The sequence below is a fragment of the Leptonychotes weddellii genome, chromosome 10 (assembly GCF_054177405.1).
Source record: "Leptonychotes weddellii isolate Sample4059 chromosome 10, ASM5417740v2, whole genome shotgun sequence".
NCBI classification, from domain to species: domain Eukaryota; kingdom Metazoa; phylum Chordata; class Mammalia; order Carnivora; family Phocidae; genus Leptonychotes; species Leptonychotes weddellii.
In genome coordinates, this window is record NC_138378.1 from 54,457,704 (window position 1) to 54,477,234 (window position 19,531).

Sequence of the window (19,531 nt, forward strand, 5' to 3'; positions counted from 1 at the left end):
AAATAAATAAATAAATAAATAAATAAGAATTTAGGTGACACATTCTGCACAGCATGTATAATTTTTCTCCGCCATCACTCACTTGCACGGGTACAAGCATGGAGGAGAAGGGGAGGTGATTGAGTTTACCAGGGTTGGTTTTTGCCAAGTGGGTGCAGTACAGAGCTAGAAAGCTTAGGGAGGGGGTGGTCCTTGCAAGGGTAATTGTAATGATAAACTATGGACTGCAAGATGGAAAAGGAGAGAGGTGGAGGCAGGAGGGAGCTGATGGAGAAGGAGACATGTTGATGGGTCAGTGGACTTTTGAGGCCTTTTACTAAGGCCAAAGAGTTGTTGCTGTGGGTAACACAGAGTGTTCCTGAAAAAGTAGTTGGAGAATGTGTTTGCATGTGTGATTTTGGAAATAGTGTATAGTTTCCAGTGGTGAAATGATTCAAGATGTAACCTTGGAAGTGATGTATGGTAGAAGTAGAGTGAAGGAAAGTGTCTCTGTGAGGAGGCAAAGGCACTGAGAGGTCAGCGTGTTAGGTAGGTTGCCCATGCCTACATGGGTGTGAAGTTAACAAGACTCATGACAGTAGCTGAGAGAGAGAGGGAGACTGTGAGCTAGAGGAGTTGGCCAACAACCATCACAGTAGACCGGGACAAGCCTCTAAGGCTTTTGCAAAAGGAGGGAAGTAGAATAATTATTTAAAGGTGGGTGGAAGGCACGTGGGTGGCTCAGTCAGTTGGACATCCGACTCTTGGTTTCAGCTCAGGTTATGATCTCATGGGTTGTGGGATGGATCCTGTGTCAGTTCGTGCTTGGGGGAGTCTGCCTGAGGATTCTCTCCCTCTGCCTCTCCGCCCACTCACGCTCACACTCACTCCCTGTCTCTCTCTCAAATAAATCTTTAAAAAAATAATTAAGGTGGCATTGGGGAACAAGGAGAGCCCTGAAGTACATAGGGTGGTAGAAAAGACTAGCCTTCTTTAACAAGATTGCAGAGGAAGTGGTCCGGAGGCAACCGTATTTTAGGTAAGGCCAACAGTTGGAGAGAACATTCTGAAGAAGAAGTTGAGGTTACTGGGGAGTTTGCTAATCATGGAGCTGGAGCTATAGAGTGGAAAGATTTTGGAAGAAGGGAAGGGATGCATAGAGGATTATGGAATTAGAGCTCCAGGGATACGGGTCAGAGAAAAAGACTTCCAGTGTCACTGAGGTAATGGGAGGAAAGATAGGATTCATTTTGATAGTCTCTGAGTGAACTTGTATTAGGTCAGTGTTTATTGAACCAGGAAAACTAGGAGTCTGTGGATCCACTCGCTGAGGGCAATAGTTTACTAGTGATTTTTAAAAATTTGGATTTATTTTAATGATAGTCTAAAAGTTTATTTCAGTGCCCAGAGTAGAGTTTGTTTACTTGGAATTGCCACCAACTAGTACTATACATTTATATGAAATTACAATCAGAATTTAAATCAACACTATAGAACCATGAGAATTTGAGAAAATTGGCTAATTATATCGAAGATTCCTTCCAATTCTAAAATACATTCATTCTGATTCTATGCTTTCTTACACATAGAATACATTAGTTTTTAGGTACAGTAGTCTCCCCCTGTCTGCAAGGGATCTGTTCCAAGACCCCCAGTGGCTATCTGAAACTGCACCTAGTACTGACGGAGTATACCTATGATAAAATTTAATTTATGAATTAGGCATAGTAAGAGATTAACAACAATAACTACAAATAGAACAATTACAATATAATACAAGTTGAATGTGGTCTTTCTCTCACTCAAAATATCTTACTGTACTGTACTCACCCTTCTTGTGATGATATGAGATGATAAAATGCCCAGGTGATGAGATGAGGTAGGGGAATGGTGTAGCGTCTGCCTTTGGCTCAAGTCATGATCCTGGGATCCAGCACACGGCGGGCTCCCTGCTCAATGGGGAGTCTCTTTCTCCCTCTGCCCTTTGCCCCTGCTCATGCTCTCTCTCTCTCAAATAAATAAATAAAATCTTTAAAAATAAATAAATGAATAACCAGCAAATCCATCACCTAGAAACATTCACTGTTAGCTTAGTGATATCCCTCTGGATCTGTTTATTTTTGTGTATGTGTTTCTCTGCCTCTCTCTGAATCTATTTATGGGTATGTTTATGTATGTATGTAGATCTCAAAAAAGCAGGAAAAGAGATTTTAAAAATTGAAAACAGGGTTATGCTATAATCTATTATAAATGTTTTACCATGTCGGTAAGTATGTTCCTATATCATCATTCCTAATAGCTGCATGTTACTCCATTTAAGGATTGTCATAATAATTTAACCAGTCCCCTATTTGGGGACATTTAGGTGGTTTCTAGTCTTTCACTTTGATGTAATACCTGCCAATAAATATCCCTCAATAATTTACATTTTTGGTCCTATTTCAGTTATTTATTTATGTTTCCCATTATAAAAAAGTCATTCAATTTGATCATATCCCAGATATAATCTAGAGTAATTTATTTGTGATCATCTTTTTTTTGGTAAAAAAAATTACAGGTTTTTAGGGAAAAAACATATCTAATCAAATGTTCTGTGTGTTTGTCAGTCCAGTATTTTCCAAACCATTTTCCTTGGAACCTAAAGGCTTCTTCCATTAGAGCTTCCCGTGCTGCTCCTCTTGTATCTCTTTTCTTGTAGGAGATTTTTTTTTTTAAGTTTTAGTATTAAAAAGAAATCAGTGATTAAGCCACTGAGCCAATCCCTAAGATGTGAAGTTAAGTTTCATGATTAGTGGCAGAGAGGACCAGGACCTATATTTTCTGACTCCTAACAAGAAACTTAAGTAGTAAGTAGTAGTTTACTAGTGATTTTTAAAAATTTGGATTTATTTTAAGTAAGTTTATTTAAGTAAGTTCATTCTCTACAAATAAAACAATAAATAAACTCTAACCCAGTATCTGGATTGCTTACTTTGAACATATTTGCAGCATGTCCTTTATTTGTATGTTATCTTTCTTCTTTATTTCCACTTCAACAATTGGAATTAAAACATTTTAGAAGACACTAATCATCTGCGTAACCAGTAATTAGCATTGATGAATAGAGAGGAAATCTCAGACAGCTGCCAAGTTGACCACTAAAGTGAGGTATGATTTGCTAGTATTTGTCATCTGCAGGACTTTATAATTATAATAATAGCAGTGTAGTTACACTGTGATGGAAAGTTGACAGTTAACTCTTTCCACTTATCAAACTTAGGAACAATTCTGAAAGTTTCTAGTTTCCAGGTAATTTATCATTCAAGTGATTAAAATCTATTTTTGGCCACAATTATGAACAATAACAAAATTTTACATGTGGATGACATTAACACAGTATTCTTTCTTTTTTTAATTTCCAGGGAAAGACTACTATTATTCTAAGGTGTCTTGACAGGTAAGTGTTATGTTAACCTTTAGACTACATTTTCTGTTTATTCTAGTTGTGCAGGGCAAGTTAGATTCTAAAAGACATGTGGAAGGAGAACAATTTTGAGACCCAAACAATAACTTAATTCTTAGTGAATCCTTAGTATGGCCTTTAAGATCTTCTTTAAAGACAAAAACAACAGTAAGTAAAATATATATATATTTATATATATATTTATATATATAAATGTTTTTTGTATATATATATGTTTTTTGTACATATATGTTTTTTTGTATATATATGTGTGTGTATATATATGTATGTATATGTACAGAATTAGTGCGGAATTTTCCTATTTGGGGAAGAAAGGAACATAACTATGATACTACTTACCTGCTTTTTGGCTGTGCTACTCTGATATTTGATTTATTATTTTACCTAGTCTATGATTATCTGAACATTAATTATAATCTTTAAATTTCTCATGGAAACATTTTTGAAGCACAGCGTTCGTCTTCAAACTGTATTTTTTACCATTTGTTTTTTATACTTCCTAACCTTCTATATGGCCATCAGAGTAAGATTTGGGATTATGATCAGTGGACACTGAAGGAAACTGAAAGTCTTTAACTGATTTTGGAAGATATCCCTTCAGGGGCACCTGGGTGGCTCAGTCGTTAAGCGTCTGCCTTTGGCTCAGGTCATGATCCCAGGGTCCTGGGATCGAGCCCCGCATCGGGCTCCCTGCTCCGCAGGAAGCCTGCTTCTCCTGCTCCCACTCCCCCTGCTTGTGTTCCCTCTCTCGCTGTGTCTCTCTCTGTCAAATAAATAAATAAAATCTTAAAAAAAAAAAAAAAGGAAGATATCCCTTCATTCCAATACCTATTTCTTATAACTTCTCCAAAAACATCAACATAGGTGGAATGTTGTCTCAAGGTCACATTAAAGAATCATCATCCATTTTGAAAAGTACTATTAAAGAATTGAAATAATAGAATCATTACTTTATGTGATTCCTTTCACCAACCAAATGGTTTTTAGAAGAACCATCTATAATAACACCTGCATCATCTTTCCATCCCCAGGAGTCATGGCTCTTTTTAGATCATATGTGTTTCATTCTACAAATAAGTCATCTAACACAGTATCAGCTTAGGATGAAATATGACACTGAACTGAATTTCAGTTCCTTGACAGTCTACTTAGAAAAAAGACAGTTCTGTCTATTTTATGTTAAATATCAGAGCTTATAAATTTTGTCTTAAAAGTAGCATTTCTTTTCACAAAAGAAAATTAGTATCTTTTAGGAAATACAACCAAATATTTTACTATGTATATCAAAAAAAGATATTTGTAGGGATGATATACAAAATATTTAATAAAGATAAATATATAAATTGCAAATTTAAAAATGATTTCTCTTCTCCAAATTCAAAAAGATATATACCACTACTGTTCAGCCTTAAAAAGGAAGAAAATTCTGATGCATGCTACAACATGGATGAACCTTGAGGACATTATGCTAAGTGAAATAAGTCAGTCACAAAAAGACAAATACTGTGTGATTCCACTTCTGTGAGGTATCTCAGAGCAGTCAGATTCACAGAAACAGAAGGTAGAATGGTGTTCGCCAGGGTCTGGAAGGAGGGGGAAAATAGTTATTGTTTAATGGGTATAGAGTTTCAGTTTTGCAAGATGAAGAAGTTCTAGAGTTTGTGCAGCAGTGTGAATATACTTTTTTTTTCTTTAAAGATTTTATTTATTTATTCATGAGAGACAGAAAGAGAGAGAGGCAGAGGCAGAGGGAGAAGCAGGCTCCCCACGGAACAGGGAGCCTGATGTGGGACTCAATCCCAGGACCCTGGGATCATGACCTGAGCCGAAGGCAGTCGCTTAACCAACTGAGCCACCCAGGTGTCCCACCAGAATGATTTTTTTTTTTAAAGATTCCATTTATTTATTTGACAGAGAGAGACACAGCGAGAGAGGGAACACAAGCAGGGGGAGTGGGAGAGGGAGAAGCAGGCTTCCCGCGGAGCAGGGAGCCCGATGCGGGGCTCGATCCCAGGACCCTGGGATCGTGACCTGAGCCGAAGGCAGATGCTTAACGACTGAGCCACCCAGGCGCCCAGCAGTGTGAATATACTTAACATTACTGAACTGTACACTTAAAAATGGTTAAGAAGTAAATTTATGTTACGTGTTTTTCACTACAATAAAAAATGAAATAAATAAGTAGATATATACCATAAAACTGCTTACCAAGCAGTATAACTGCAGTGTCAGTAATTCATCATTTGTCCATTTTTAAGACTTGATGTAATTTGTTAGTTTGCAGCTCTCACTATTTAAATGATGCCCATTGTTTGAGCCATGAGTTAAAATAGAGAATTATATTCAAGTCTTCTGTTGATGTCTCCATTGAATCGATAATCATTAGATTCCCAGCTCCCACATCAGGGCCAAGCACAAACGTGATAACAGTGCTTCCCACGTGACCTGAACGCCGAGAGCTGTGCCCTGACATGGCGCCCACCACTGGCAGCCACACTACCTTCTCCATTCGCCCCTACAGTGCCTGTGAGGGCTACTGCATCACGCACGTGCCATTAGTCATCTCTGCAGCTGTGACTAAAATCCTTGAAGGTGGTTTTGTGAAGGCTTACTTATTTTTTATATAAAATTTTTATTAGTTTTACCTCAGTGTTATTCCACAAAGTAACTTCCCTACTAATAGAACAAGTTTTTCAGAGGAAGCAGAAATGAATTGGGTAATATGATAGCATAAGAAAACCCATGATGCTAATACTATCTGTCTGTATTGTGCAGGGATGAGCCACCAAAACCAACCTTAGCTTTGGAATATACATACGGAAGAAGAGCAAAAGGGCATAATATAGTGAGTGTCTTTTTAAGTGATATTGCTATGCCTGTGGATGGAGAAGTAATAATGCCGACTTTGTTTTATATTTTCGTCTTATCTATAATCAATAAAAATATCCAGTTGTACACTTCATAGCTATGTGCTTTTAAACTTCAAATGCACCTTAGCAGATGTGAAGCCAACCCAAACTGTGAAAATAATTTAGCCTTCTTGTTGGTTGTACCTTAAAATGCTGGAATAAGTTTCCTTTGTAACTTTTTTGTACAGTTTGGACATATTTATGTTAATTGTGTTAATGTGACTTTTTCCTCTTTCAAGTAGGAATAATATTGTTACATCCTATCTCCCCCAAAAATCTGCTGAAAATAAGAGTTTGGCCTGTAGAATATTTTTGAAAATACACTATTCAAGATCCAAATTATTAGCATTTTTACAAACATATCTTGAAGTTAGTAATATTATTTGAGGCCGGAGGCCATAATTGGTTATAATCCTATTTTCACTGTTCGAGTGTCTACTCAGAGGAAAGTTGGAGGTTATTCAGGACAGAAGGAGAGTTTATGACATATTTTAGAAGGATAAAAAAAAATCTGAAATAGAATCCTCATTTGGAGTTCTCACATGAAGAGGTCATTTCTTAAATAGAGTTAGGTGTATGGAAGAACAATCATACTCCGCTTGTCCCGTGCCACAGGCAAATTTTTACAGATTGATCTAGTCCAAATGTTTGATCATTGGACAGTGTGTAAGAGTTAAAACTGCCTGTTGCTAGATTCACCAATGAAAGTTGGTTATTAAGACTGTGAGATTAAAAAGAAAAGAAATAACATAGTGAGATGCGGGAAAACCTTATTTTTGTGACTCACATGAATTTTGGTATGAGTGAAGACATAGAAATGGGATTATGCTTTTCATTGGAAACTTTGAAACAGCTTTCATAGCTTCACTTTTGAGAAGAGCTCTAAAAACTCCCCTTCATCAAACTGTGACTCAAGGGAGACTTTTCAGTGAAAAATTATTTCCCTCATAAACATTAGTGATTCAGATATTAACAGCAAATATTCAAATATCAATAGCAAAACAGTTTTAGTGATTATGAGATGATAATTTGTCAAAAATATATATACTCATCTAAAACTCGCTTCAGTGACCATCTGTCTTCCAGGTTAATGGCAATAGATATATAAAAACTCATGTGATTTTTTTTTTTTTTTCCCTAAACTTTGTGTTGGCAAGTTGGGCTTTTCCATATTCATTCTGGAAGATTGATGTTTTTCTCAGATTTAATGTTCCCTAAGAGTTCCAAGTGGAAGCACTGTGTCAGCTCCTCACACAGTCGTGGTGTCACGAAGGCTCCTGAACAGCAGGGAGGAAGCAGAGAAGCCTTTGGTTAGCAGTCCCCAAGAAGGCTGTCCTGGAACAGATGCTCTTACCCCCAAGCTGCATGGCTGCCTCACCCTTACAATCCCCCAGTGTTTAAGAGTCCTATAAAAAGGGAAGCGGTTTTTCAGTCTCTTCTTGTTCCCCACCTACCATGTCAATGTTTCATCCTTGTTTCTTGGAATAGATGTTTCAGCGCATTTTGAGGGATGGGATAGAGAAAGAGGAAAGTTTTGACTGCCAAGAAAAGGTTTATTGAGGACTACAGTATTTTGTATCCATAATTATTACTGGCTGATGCTAATGAACTTATGAAGTATTTAAAAATAAAAAATATATATTTTTTCATATGAAAAATACCTGTTTTTTCAGCCAAAAGACATTGCTCACTTTTGGGAACTAGGTGGAGGAACCTCCTTATTGGACTTAATCAGCATACCAATCACAAGTGATACCTTACGGTAAGTGAGCTGGCTCCAGAAACAGTTGTTAGTAAGCACTCAGGAGCATCCGCAGGATGAATATGGGTGGGCTTTTGGGAATCAGAATTTGAGGGGGCAGTTTTATGTTGCTGAAGGTTTACACTCCCTTTCTACGCGCTTAAAACGTAATGCTTACGAAGAGATGTTAAAAGAACCAGGGTTTGGCCTGTGCTGACAGTTGGCATTCCAACCAGTAACATAGTTTGCAAGCCTGCAAACCAACAAACAAAATATGTCAAATAACACTTGAGCAATGAATTCACTTGGCAAACCTAAATTTGAAAAGCTTAGTTCTTTTGAATACCCATCCAAGTGTGAGTTAATTCAGCCCTGAGTGTTATCTTCAGCTGGATATTTAAGTCTACCTTTGAATTTAATGCTAATTAGTACCATAAAAGCTTTACCCAAGGGAACAATGAGTTAGGGGAGGGAGAAAGTCTATTCGCTGACCTTGAAGAAATAGAAACTTGAGGAAAACCTCAAACCCTTTGGTTGTGTTTCCTGACAATGACTCCCACATGTTGGCCAAATCAGACGTGGAAAATTGTGACATTTCTCACAGTGTTCCTGGGAATGCGTCTTAGCCAAGGAAAACACACATTTTTACATCTGAAATATCTTACTCTTGTCAGAGTTTAACACAAACCATTGTGGCTGCCTGGACCAAATACAAAGGGCTTGACAATTATTTGTTACATTTCCGCTATTAAGATCTTCAGGGTATGGAATTATTTCTGGTTAACAGAACAATTGGTTTTCCATAAGCTAGCTGGATGCTGATAATGTTGGCTTTATTTGTCCAGTGATACTTTTTCTTTTAAAGAAATTTAATTTACTGTCTTTTACTTACTACAAAAGTAGTATATTCTCGTGTAGAGATCTTGGAAAAACACTGAAAGGTAGAAGAAAGTAAGAGCACCCATAATCACCTGAAAAATAACCCCTGTTAACATGCCAAGGGATTTCTTTCAGTGTTCTCAGTGTTTATAAATATACTTTGTACAGTTTTGGGATGTTTTCTATATATGTTTAGATCTTCGGTCTTCATTCCCTAGAAGCCCAGGGCAGCTGTGGCTTGCTTTAGGAGGGGAGGTCAGGGTTATGATGAACAGAGGAAGGGGAGCCGGAGGCCTGCATCCAAAGTAGGTTGCTGAGTGCTTAAGAAATTCATGAAAAACATTTCACTCCTAATGTAGTCGCAAATCTCAGAGTGTTTTGTGACTGGAATCAATTTGACACATAATTAATTTCCTTATGTTGGACAAAGCCCAGCAACTTGAGAAAAATAATATTGCGAAATGCTATTAGATACTATTTATCTTGAAAATGACTGTTCATAGAATAATTATAAATGCATTGAACAGACTTTAGGTAATTTGTAATGGAGCGTTTCCTGTGGTTTCATTCCCTGTTTAAAGAGGTGGTTGGGGGGTGCCTGGGTGGCTCAGTCGTTAAGCATCTGCCTTGGGCTCAGGTCATGCTCCCAGGGTCCTGGGATCGAGCCCCTCATTGGGCTCCCTGCTCAGCGGGAAGCCTGCTTCTCCCTCTCCCACTCCCCCTGCTTGTGTTCCTGCTCTTCTGTCTCTGTCAAATAAATGAAATCTTTAAAAAAAAAAAAAAGATAGAAATGTTGGGGTGCCTGGGTGGCTCAGTCATTAAGCGTCTGCCTTCGGCTCAGGTCATGATCCCAGGGTCCTGGGATCGAGCCCCACATCGGGCTCCCTGCTCCACGGGAAACCTGCTTCTCCCTCTCCCACTCCCTCTGCTCGTGTTCCCTCTCTCGCTGTGTCTCTCTCTGTCAAATAAATAAAATCTTTAAAAAAATATATAGGTGGTTGGGTTTTTAAAAAAAATTTTTTTTTAAGGATGAGATCGTGCCATTTGAGACAACATGGATGGACCTAGAGGGTACTGTGCTAAGTGAAATAAGTCAGAATGAGAAAGACAAATACCATAGGATTCCACTCATAAATGGAATCTAAAAAAAAAAAAAAAAAGAATAAAGCAGAATCAGATCCGTAAATACAGAGAACAGACTGATGGCTGCCAGAAGGGAGGGGGTGGAGGGATGGGCTCAGTGGGTGAAGGGGAGTGGGAGATCCAGGCTTCCAGTTACGGAATGAATAAGTCACGGGGATGAAAGCCACAGCATAGGGAATATAGTCAATGATATCGTAATAGAGATGTGATGGGACAGACGGGAGCTACACCTGTGGTGAGCACAGCATCATGTGTAGAGTTGGGAAATCACTATGTTGTACACCTGAGACTAGTGTGACATGGTGTGTCAACTATACTCAAATAAAAACAATTTTTTTGCTGTCATTTGCTATGAAAGTAAAAGTAACACAGGTGTGTACAGTGCAATGGAAATACAAACTTTAATCTTGGAAAAAGGTTGAATATTCTGTTTTGTTTTCACTTGAAGTCATTTTTTATTTGGAAAAATGATAAAGTTTTGGTTATATACATTTTACCACAGTAAAAGAAGTGAAACCATAGTCAGTGTTTTTTAAACATTAACCATACTAGCCCCCAGCGATAAAATTAATTTCCTATTATAAACATACATATTATTTATTATTATAGTGAAGTAAAGCTCTCACGGGTTTATTAAAATGTTTAGATCTGATTAGCTCTACAATTTAATGGCATGCTAATTTTATAGAAAATCTCGACAATTACTGTCTAGAAGACTATTTTCTGAAGTTAGACCTGTAGTATAGAATTTAGTTACTGTTTCACGTGAATTACACAAAATAGCTGGTTTTTCTCAAACTAAGCAAAATAACTGACATAATTATAAAATAACTAAATGTACTGTAATTCCTTGTTATATCCACTAGCAGAATGGTGGCCCTGTTGATCAGGGATGTATTGGCCTCTGATTATGGCCCTCCATACTTACTATGCCCATGTTCTGAAATACTCCTAGATTTGTTTGTGTTTTATTTTGATGAAATGTCCTCATATTTTATCCCTTTAGCCATTTTTAAGTGTACAGGTTAGTGGCATTGTGTACCCACTGTTGTGCAGCCATCAGCACCATCCATCTCCAGAATTCTGTCAGCCTCCCCAGCTGAAACTCTGTCCCCATGGAACACTGACTCCCTGCAGCCCCCTTCCCCGGCCCTTGGCAGCCACCTTTATACGTGCTGTTTCTGTGAATCTGACTGTTCTAGGGACCTCCTATTCATGAAGTCATGCAGTACTTGGCCTTTGAGTCTGGCTGCTTTCACGTCCCAGAAGGTCTCCGGGGTTCACCCATGTTGTAGCACGTGGCAGAATTTCCTTCCATTCAGATTCTGCTGGGTGTGTCTGCCGCATTTTGTTGATGCATTCATCCATGGATGGGTATTTGGGTCATTCCCACCTTTCGGCTATTGTGAACAGTGCTGCTCTGAGCTCTGATGTCTAGATACGTGTTCGAGTCCCTGATTTCAGATACTCTCGGGAGTGGACTTGCTGGATCATACGGTAATTCTCTGTTTAATTTTTTTGAGGAACCAGCATACTGTTTACCACAGTAGGAATTTCACATTTTACATTCTCACCAGCAGTGCTCAAGGGTTCCAATTTCTCTGTTTCCTTACCAACACTTGTTATTGGCGTTTTTGTTCGGTTTTTGTCTTATCATAGCGATCCTGATGAGTGTGAAGTGACGTCTCATTGTGGTTTTGATTCGCATTTCTGTAAGGATTAGGGATATTGGGCATCTTTTCATATGTTAATGGCCACGCGTATATCTTTGGAGACATGTCTGTTGGAGTCCTTTACCCATTTTTCAGTGTGTTTGTTGTTGCTGAGTTTGATTTATGTTTGACTGACAGGAACACCAGTACACATTCGTGTGGGGATGGCAGTGGTGTGTGTGGTGGTCAGGGGTGCGCATTCAGGGAGGCCCCGTGGTAGAGCAGAAAGGACCTGTGGCTCTGGACCTACCCCTCTGCAGTTTACTACTTACATAAACCTGCGCCTCAGACTTCTAATCCATAAGATGGACATCATAAACATCTTCTAGGAAGGGTTGTTGCAAAGATTAAATGAACGAGGTAGTCCCCTGCCTGGGCCATCAGTACATCTGTTCTCCTTCACCTAGTTGTTGTGTTGTTGCTGTGCTCTCATTCTTTCCGCCTCCCTTCTCTGGAGGACACAGTGAACTTGGATCTAATCATCCCATTGTTGGACCCGATTGCTTGCAGATTATTTGAACTGGATGATTTTTAGTAGAAACAAAACCTTCAGTGCCACTCGTGGTTGTAACACTTAAACATCACGAGGGAGAAGTGCTGGAGTAAGTAAGGCTGGAACTTTGGGCTCTGTGTGTGTGTGTGTTTTGTCTTAGAAAAGTGCTGTGTGTTATTTGATCCTTAAGCTACAGTGTTATTCTTAGATAATAAATTTCAGTATAATAAGGTTTCAAATTTTGAGTCTTTTTTAAGAAATGTTTGTATTTTTTTAGGACATTTTCTATTGTTCTTGTTTTGGATCTTTCAAGACCTAATGACCTCTGGCCCACTATGGAAAATCTGTTGCAAGCCACAAAAAGCCATGTAGATAAAATGATAATGAAACTGGGGAAGACAAATTCTAAAGCAGCGTCTGAAATGAGACAGAAGATACGGAGTAATATGCAGAAGGACCATCCAGTGAGTCGCTGTTGGGATTATTCCTAGAATCCTTAGCCCCATACACAGTTAAAGATAACATCACAAACAACTTCCTTAGAGTTTTATGCATGATTTGAAATTCACTTGATGTAGATGAACTTGTTCACTGGAAAATTATAGCAATTTAATAAAACCTCAGTGAGAGCAAAACAAGGAAAAAGATTTCTCATGTCTTCTTGTTAGACATCCACTGTGATTGTTATGGCGTATTATACCAATCAAAAGAAATAGTTTGAAGTAGTAGTTTGATATTGATTTTATAATCTCTGTAAAATGAAGATAAAAAACTGGACTGTACAAAAGTCACCTGGCAAATAGCAGATGAAGCTACAAATTTAAGCCATGAGTAGAGTTTTCACAGTCTTATTGTCACCCTGTATTTTATGTTCATTTAGTGTCTGTCACATATTCAATATCTTTTGATCATCTGACAACTAATGAAATTATAAAGTTGCAACGATGGTAACACAAGTCTTTAAATACAACCATGAATATCATTTTCTAGAAAATCTGCACCAGTATCTTACGTTGCCCAGGCTTTATAGGAATGTGTTTTACATAGGGAATACCAGGATGAAACTGAGAGTTTATGGTTCCCATCTGTGCAGTGTGGTTGCTATTGCAACAAAAGAGAATACCAAATAGTAAATAACAGAAACAGGCAGATGACATGTTATTTAAGAAAATAGGACAGAATATAACAAATAAATATGATAATTTAGGGAATTGCCATGTCTAGTTTTATACTTGAGAAATATAACTTAGTAAGTGAAAGTTAAAAATTGGGACCTTTATGTCAAGCAAACAAAGTCAACATCTATGAAAAGACTAAAATGGTATATTTTTAGAAGTAAATAGAATTTGCTGAATACATAGTACTAAATATAATAATAAAGCAATGAAATATGTTAACAGGATCGTGAATTAGTCGACCCATTTCTAATACCTCTGGTCATAATTGGAAGTAAATACGATATTTTTCAGGTAAGCTTTTCCACTTCTAGTTAAGGTGGTTGTTTATGCATAGCCAGGCTTTATGGGAGAGGAAGAAAAATAATAGTGAAATGAGAAAAATGACTCTGGGAGGAAGAGGTCAAGGAGTCACACATCTTAAAGATTTTGGAAAAGAAGACATAGCGGGGAAAGAGAAAATATGTGAAGAACAATACGTACAGTGGAGTGGGGATAAGGCAGTCGAATGGGGATAAGGCAGATTGAGAAACTGAATCTTTCACCCAGTCACTGAGGGATAGGACTGACTTCCCAACTTTCAAATTGAAGAAAGTAGAAAATTGGTTTCTTCTTATCTTTGCTTGTCAGAGAATCCCTAGGGTATTCCACATTATAAAATGTGTGCTCACATCTAAATTCTATTGAGCTAAGTGTTTAAACAAGGAAAGATCTGATAGCTGTAGTTCTAGAAGGCTTCAGCTACTGTTCAACTCTCTATAGAAACAAATATCAAGGTCATGGAATCCTACTCCTCAGGGTATGTCCCCCCCCCCCCCAAAAAAGAAAGAAATCATGTATTTCTACACTTAGTAATTTGCACCTTCCTGCTACAGATATTTAATTTTCTCAACTTGTTTTTTCTTTTTAAAAATATATTTCTTCAGGATTTTGACTCTGAGAAGAGAAAGGTTATATGCAAGACCCTTCGATTTGTTGCACATTATTATGGAGCATCATTAATGGTTCGTACATTTCCTACCTTTGGCTTGAGTGGACAGCACCAAATTTAGAAAGATTAGCAATTTGATGCACAGTTATAAATACTAATGTTTTTACTAGTACACATAATCCCTTCCTTCCCTTTCCTGCTGCCCCAAAATCCTCTTGTTAGAGTGTTTGATAATGTATTTCTAGAACGTACTCTGCTAGATGGCAGACCATGTCTTCAGAGCAATTGCTTATATCCATAAACCCCAATCAGAATCTCAAGCAGATTCCCTGCTGAGCATGGAGCCTGACTTGGGGCTCGATCTCATCTTGAGATCATATCCCGAGCCAAAATCAAGAGTCAGATGCTCAACTGACTGAGCCACCCAGGCACCCCCAAGCCCCAGTCAGTCTTAAAGAGATAAACTGGTTATTAATTCATTCATTTTAATTTCCCCTTAAGAAAATTAGAATCTGTCTTCTCTTAAGAGAAAAGAGGGGGAAAAAAACTGCTTTAACAATATGTTCTTTTTTTAAACTTAAAAAAAAAAAAACAAACCATTGTTGCAGTTAAAACCATGAACTTGAGAGTCCTGGTGCCTGGGTTCGAATCTCAGGACAGCCATTTACTAGATGTGTGATCTCAGGCCATGTCATCTCACTCAAGCCCCAGTCTCCTCCAGGGTAAAATGGACAAAACCAGTGCCTTCTTCATAGGGTGGTTGTGAGGATAAGTGAGAGAGTAATGTGATGTGCTCACCACAGGGTCTGAAAGTGTTCCTTAATCAGTGTTGCTAATAACTGTTATCCTTACCTTCCACAGCAGGAACAAAGGATAAAGGATATTCTTAAATGCAATAAAATATAAAAGTACTTTTATTTAAAAGAAATACTATCTTCCCATTTGAGTGCTTTCTTTTTCCTGGTACATGAAAGTGCTCAGAGGAAGCTGGAGACGACACGGTCTAGTCCCTGGCCTTCATGGCTAGGATATTATGACTAAAAGTGATGAATATGATCTATATTTAAATTTTTTTACTTCTGAATACTCCAAATAAATTGCATTGTGTATTTTTCTAAAAATCAGTACCTTTTACATTTATACTGTATCTGCTTATATATTGAATTGACAGTGCTTTGGAAATACTTTTTTTTTGACTGTTTCAAAAAGACATGGGGAGTTTAAAATGAATGTATCCAGGATACAGAAGCAAAGACCATGAATCTTGTAGTTTCTTATTTTTACCACAAGATAAAGCCCCACAGTTAGTTCTGGTTACTTAGCTGGGGGAAATCTCTATCTTTCTTTAGGAACAGATCACATTTGATGATCAGTCGGGGTCTAGTCTGGTCTTATGTGTACAAATTTTAGATCAACCCAGGCAGGTCTAGAAGGTCCTACAAGATCAGGGTCTTCTAGGGAATGGATTTGAGAAAGGCTTCATCTCAGCTTTCAGCAAGCTAGAGGGATGAGAGTTTGAGTTAGAGGAGCCCTTCTGGACCAGGAGAACCATAAAGCTTGTCTAGCTTCCCAGACCAAGAAGAGAGCAGCCAAAGTTACAAAGCCCTGTCTTTCTTTTTTTTTTTTTTTTTTTTTAAAGATTTTATTTATTTATTTGAGAGAGAATGAGAGACAGAGAGCATGAGAGGGAGGAGGGTCAGAGGGAGAAGCAGACTCCCTGCCGAGCAGGGAGCCCGATGCGGGACTCGATCCCGGGACTCCAGGATCATGACCTGAGCCGAAGGCAGTCGCTTAACCAACTGAGCCACCCAGGCGCCCCCAAAGCCCTGTCTTTCTGTTTCACCTCCAGTCTTCCCCTACCCCCCATTCAAGAGAGACAGTTCGGGGCTGCTTGAGAAGATTGATGGATACTCAACAGTTTTTAGCCTTTTAGTTGATCCTTTCTAATTCAGTCAAGAAAATGGATTCACTATTATGAGCAATCTAATAAAGTTAATAAAAATAAGAATAGAAGAACTGATAGGGACGCCTGGGTGGCTCAGTCAGTTAAGTGTCTACCTTCAGCTCAGGTCATGATCCCAGGGTCCTGAGATCGAACTCCACGTTGGGCTCTCTGCTCAGTGGGGAGCCTGTGGCTCCCCCTGCTTGTGCTCTGTCAAATAAAATCTTAAACAAAAAAAAAAAGAAAAACATTGATAAGCAGGACCAGATTCAGTGGAGAGCTGCCAGGATGGTATGAGACTTAAAAATGTGATACATGAGGAGGAGTATAAAATTATGTTCTATCAGATATCTAGAATGTGATAATGCTCTTTAAATATTCAGAGGATTGTTCCATGGAAAAAGGATCAGGTATTAGATATTCTTTGCTCTCTTAGAGTCAAGAACAAGGAATCAGTAGAGCAGAGTTTAGCTCAAAATAAGAAAGAACTTTCTAATACTACCATTATCTGAAAATGGAATGAGTTGCTTTGGGAGATAATGAGTTCCCACTGAGTTTATCCAAGCAGAAGCTCTACAGCTATTCGTGGAGGATGTTTCAAGGCAGTTGATGCAACAGATGAGGGGGTTGAGTCAGAAAATTTCTCAAGTCCTCCCAGCCCTTCTATAAAATACATTTGTGATGAGGTATTTTCCTTTCCACATAGGGAACATAAATAATAGTAATAAAGTGTTTTAAAAATTCATTTAGTTTTTTTATATTTTTAAACTTCTTCAAAAGAAGTTTTAAAAATGTTTCAATTTTGAAAAGTCAGTGTATTAAATTTTATATATTTATAAGAGTAAACACTTTGGGAACCTGTCCTTAATCCAGAATGAATCTTATCCTGAAAATTGATTTCTTTGCCTTATAAAATTACTTTTCATTTTGGTTCAAAGTTGTTTTTCCCACTTTTATACATCTTAGCCATTCTGATTTGGCTGAGAAACTTTTGGTATTTCCAAAAATCAAATCTAGTCTCAAAAGATTTGTAGGGTAATCACATGTCCTGATGTTCACCTGAGGTCGTACCCACCCCCTTTCATTCCCTGAAGTCTGGTTATGGTCACCCTCGTTACATACCACCACTGAGAATGTTTAGTAGCTTACTTTGCAAGCTCAAGGGCAATTCTGAAGAGAAGTTAAAAGATCTTTTTAATGAGTATCAGTATTGTTGGATTAGTCTGTAGCTTCCCTGCTGGCTTTTTGGAAGGCAGTAATACGCCCATGGATGGAAAAGTTATTTATGATGTATACCTCCTATTTTCTACCAGCCAGACTGCTTTTGGGAAATAATTATGTTCCATATGTGGGAGTAGCTGAAGTGATTAGTGCATACACACATGTCCCTTTAATATCGTGCACTCAATGTTAGGTTCGAAGAATGAGTTAAAACAAATTTATTGAGATTATTTTCCTTTATTCAGGTTTCTGTCTGCTCAGAATAAATAATCTATGGGCAAATAAATAATAATTCTGTCTGCAGTTTGTTCAAAAGTTCAAAAAGTTCAAAGCCATATTTATTTTACCTGTTTCTGTGATTTAAAAGCAGAGCATATAACTTATTCTGATCTTATTTTTTTAGTTTACCAGTAAATCAGAAGCTCTATTACTAAAAATACGTGGAGTTATCAACCAGTTAGCATTTGGTATTGACAAAAGGTACTGATAAACTATCTTTTTTTTTTTTTGCCAATAATAATCTCATCTGATTATTGTTCTCATATAATTATTGTTTCTTCATAAGAAAGTGCCCCCAAATGGTTATTCTTAGGGAAATAGTTTCATATTATTTCCTATTTCTTGTATTGTTTAAATATTTCTCAAATTTTATAACTAAAATGTTATGTAACAGTCTGAGACTAGAATAAAATAATGATACTATTACAGCTGTTTCACTGATTTCTTTGACTTCTCTCATGTTAGTAGCTTTCCCTGTATTATCATTTTCTTATATTGATTAGAAATTGAATTGATCATTGTAGTATGTATACTTTTCTTAACCTTGCTACTTTTCCTGGTTTTCATTTAAAGTAATTTGGGTCTGTCACTTTTTTTCCCTATAAAACTTTATTAAAATATGCCAGACTTTAATTTTTGAAAAAGCTTAAATAGATATTCACTCATTCATTTGGGGACAGTGCTCTCTCACCAGTGGCTAGATGTAAAACTTGGCTCTTGTATTTACAGTAGAGCATGGCAGGATATTCGATTGCTAAACTAAATTAGACTCTTTTTTCTTCTTATCCATGTAGCAAATCGATATGTGTGGATCAGAATAAACCACTGTTTATCACAGCAGGATTGGATTCTTTAAGTCAAATAGGTTGGTGAACTTATTAAGATTGTTCAATCTTTTTTTAATTGCTTATTGATTTCATCCTACCCCATGTTCACTTCATCTCCAACATACCATTTCTGATTTCATTATCATTGCTGTTATTTCTTTTTTTTTTTTAAAGATTTTATTTATTTGACAGAGAGAGACACAGCGAGAGAGAGAACACAAGGGGAGTGGGAGAGGGAGAACAGGCTTCCCGCAGAGCAGGGACCCCGACATGGGGCTCGATCCATGGGGCTCAATCCCAGGACTCTGGGATCACGACCTGAGCCGAAGGCAGACGCTTAACGACTGAGCCACCCAGGCGCCCCCATTGCTGTTATTTCTTATGTATTTATTTGTATACACAGTATTGATGCAACCTGCATCACATTGACATATTTGTGATGGAAGGGATGTTGCCACATAAGAGATAGATTTCAGATCTCTTATTTCACTAAAAAATTTTGCACGTATTTCCTTTCCCTCACTGATTTCCAGGTACGTTTAAATTTTAGCTTGTTGGGTTTAGAAGAAAACCAGAAGCACAGAGTGGTCAGGAAGTGAAAGCTATATATTATGGGCAGTGATGAGAAATACGAGATTCAAGTGATGGAATAAACCAAAAAAGAACAGTTGTACTAATTATGTATGCTTTAATTCTTCATTATGAAAATAGTTTGCTTCAGATAATGGGATGTATTTCCTAAACTTAGACTTTTAGGGTCATGAAGCAAAAAGAATTTTAAGGGTTTATATAATCAAGCTCCTTATCTTTCCACAGAAACTGCTTTCATTGTGGAGT

General features: G+C 37.6%; 1 protein-coding gene and 1 long non-coding RNA gene across 7 annotated transcripts in view; both read left to right on the plus strand.

Annotated features, from left to right (window-relative positions):
• Positions 1–1,989, plus strand: part of LOC145723883 (uncharacterized) — a 4,616-nt gene extending 2,627 nt beyond the window's left edge. The window contains exon 2 of the long non-coding RNA XR_014149254.1: positions 35–1,989. This is a non-coding gene — a long non-coding RNA (uncharacterized LOC145723883). The remainder of the gene's footprint in view (positions 1–34) is intronic.
• Positions 1–19,531, plus strand: part of DYNC2LI1 (dynein cytoplasmic 2 light intermediate chain 1) — a 55,668-nt gene that overhangs the window by 10,021 nt on the left and 26,116 nt on the right. For all 6 annotated transcript variants that reach the window (XM_081833486.1, XM_081833489.1, XM_031017600.2 and 3 more), the window contains 8 exons: positions 3,381–3,415; positions 6,218–6,287; positions 8,025–8,113; positions 12,597–12,783; positions 13,720–13,788; positions 14,421–14,498; positions 17,992–18,068; positions 18,662–18,732. In XM_081833486.1, the coding sequence (XP_081689612.1) occupies positions 3,381–3,415; positions 6,218–6,287; positions 8,025–8,113; positions 12,597–12,783; positions 13,720–13,788; positions 14,421–14,498; positions 17,992–18,068; positions 18,662–18,732 (676 nt within the window). The remainder of the gene's footprint in view (positions 1–3,380; positions 3,416–6,217; positions 6,288–8,024; positions 8,114–12,596; positions 12,784–13,719; positions 13,789–14,420; positions 14,499–17,991; positions 18,069–18,661; positions 18,733–19,531) is intronic.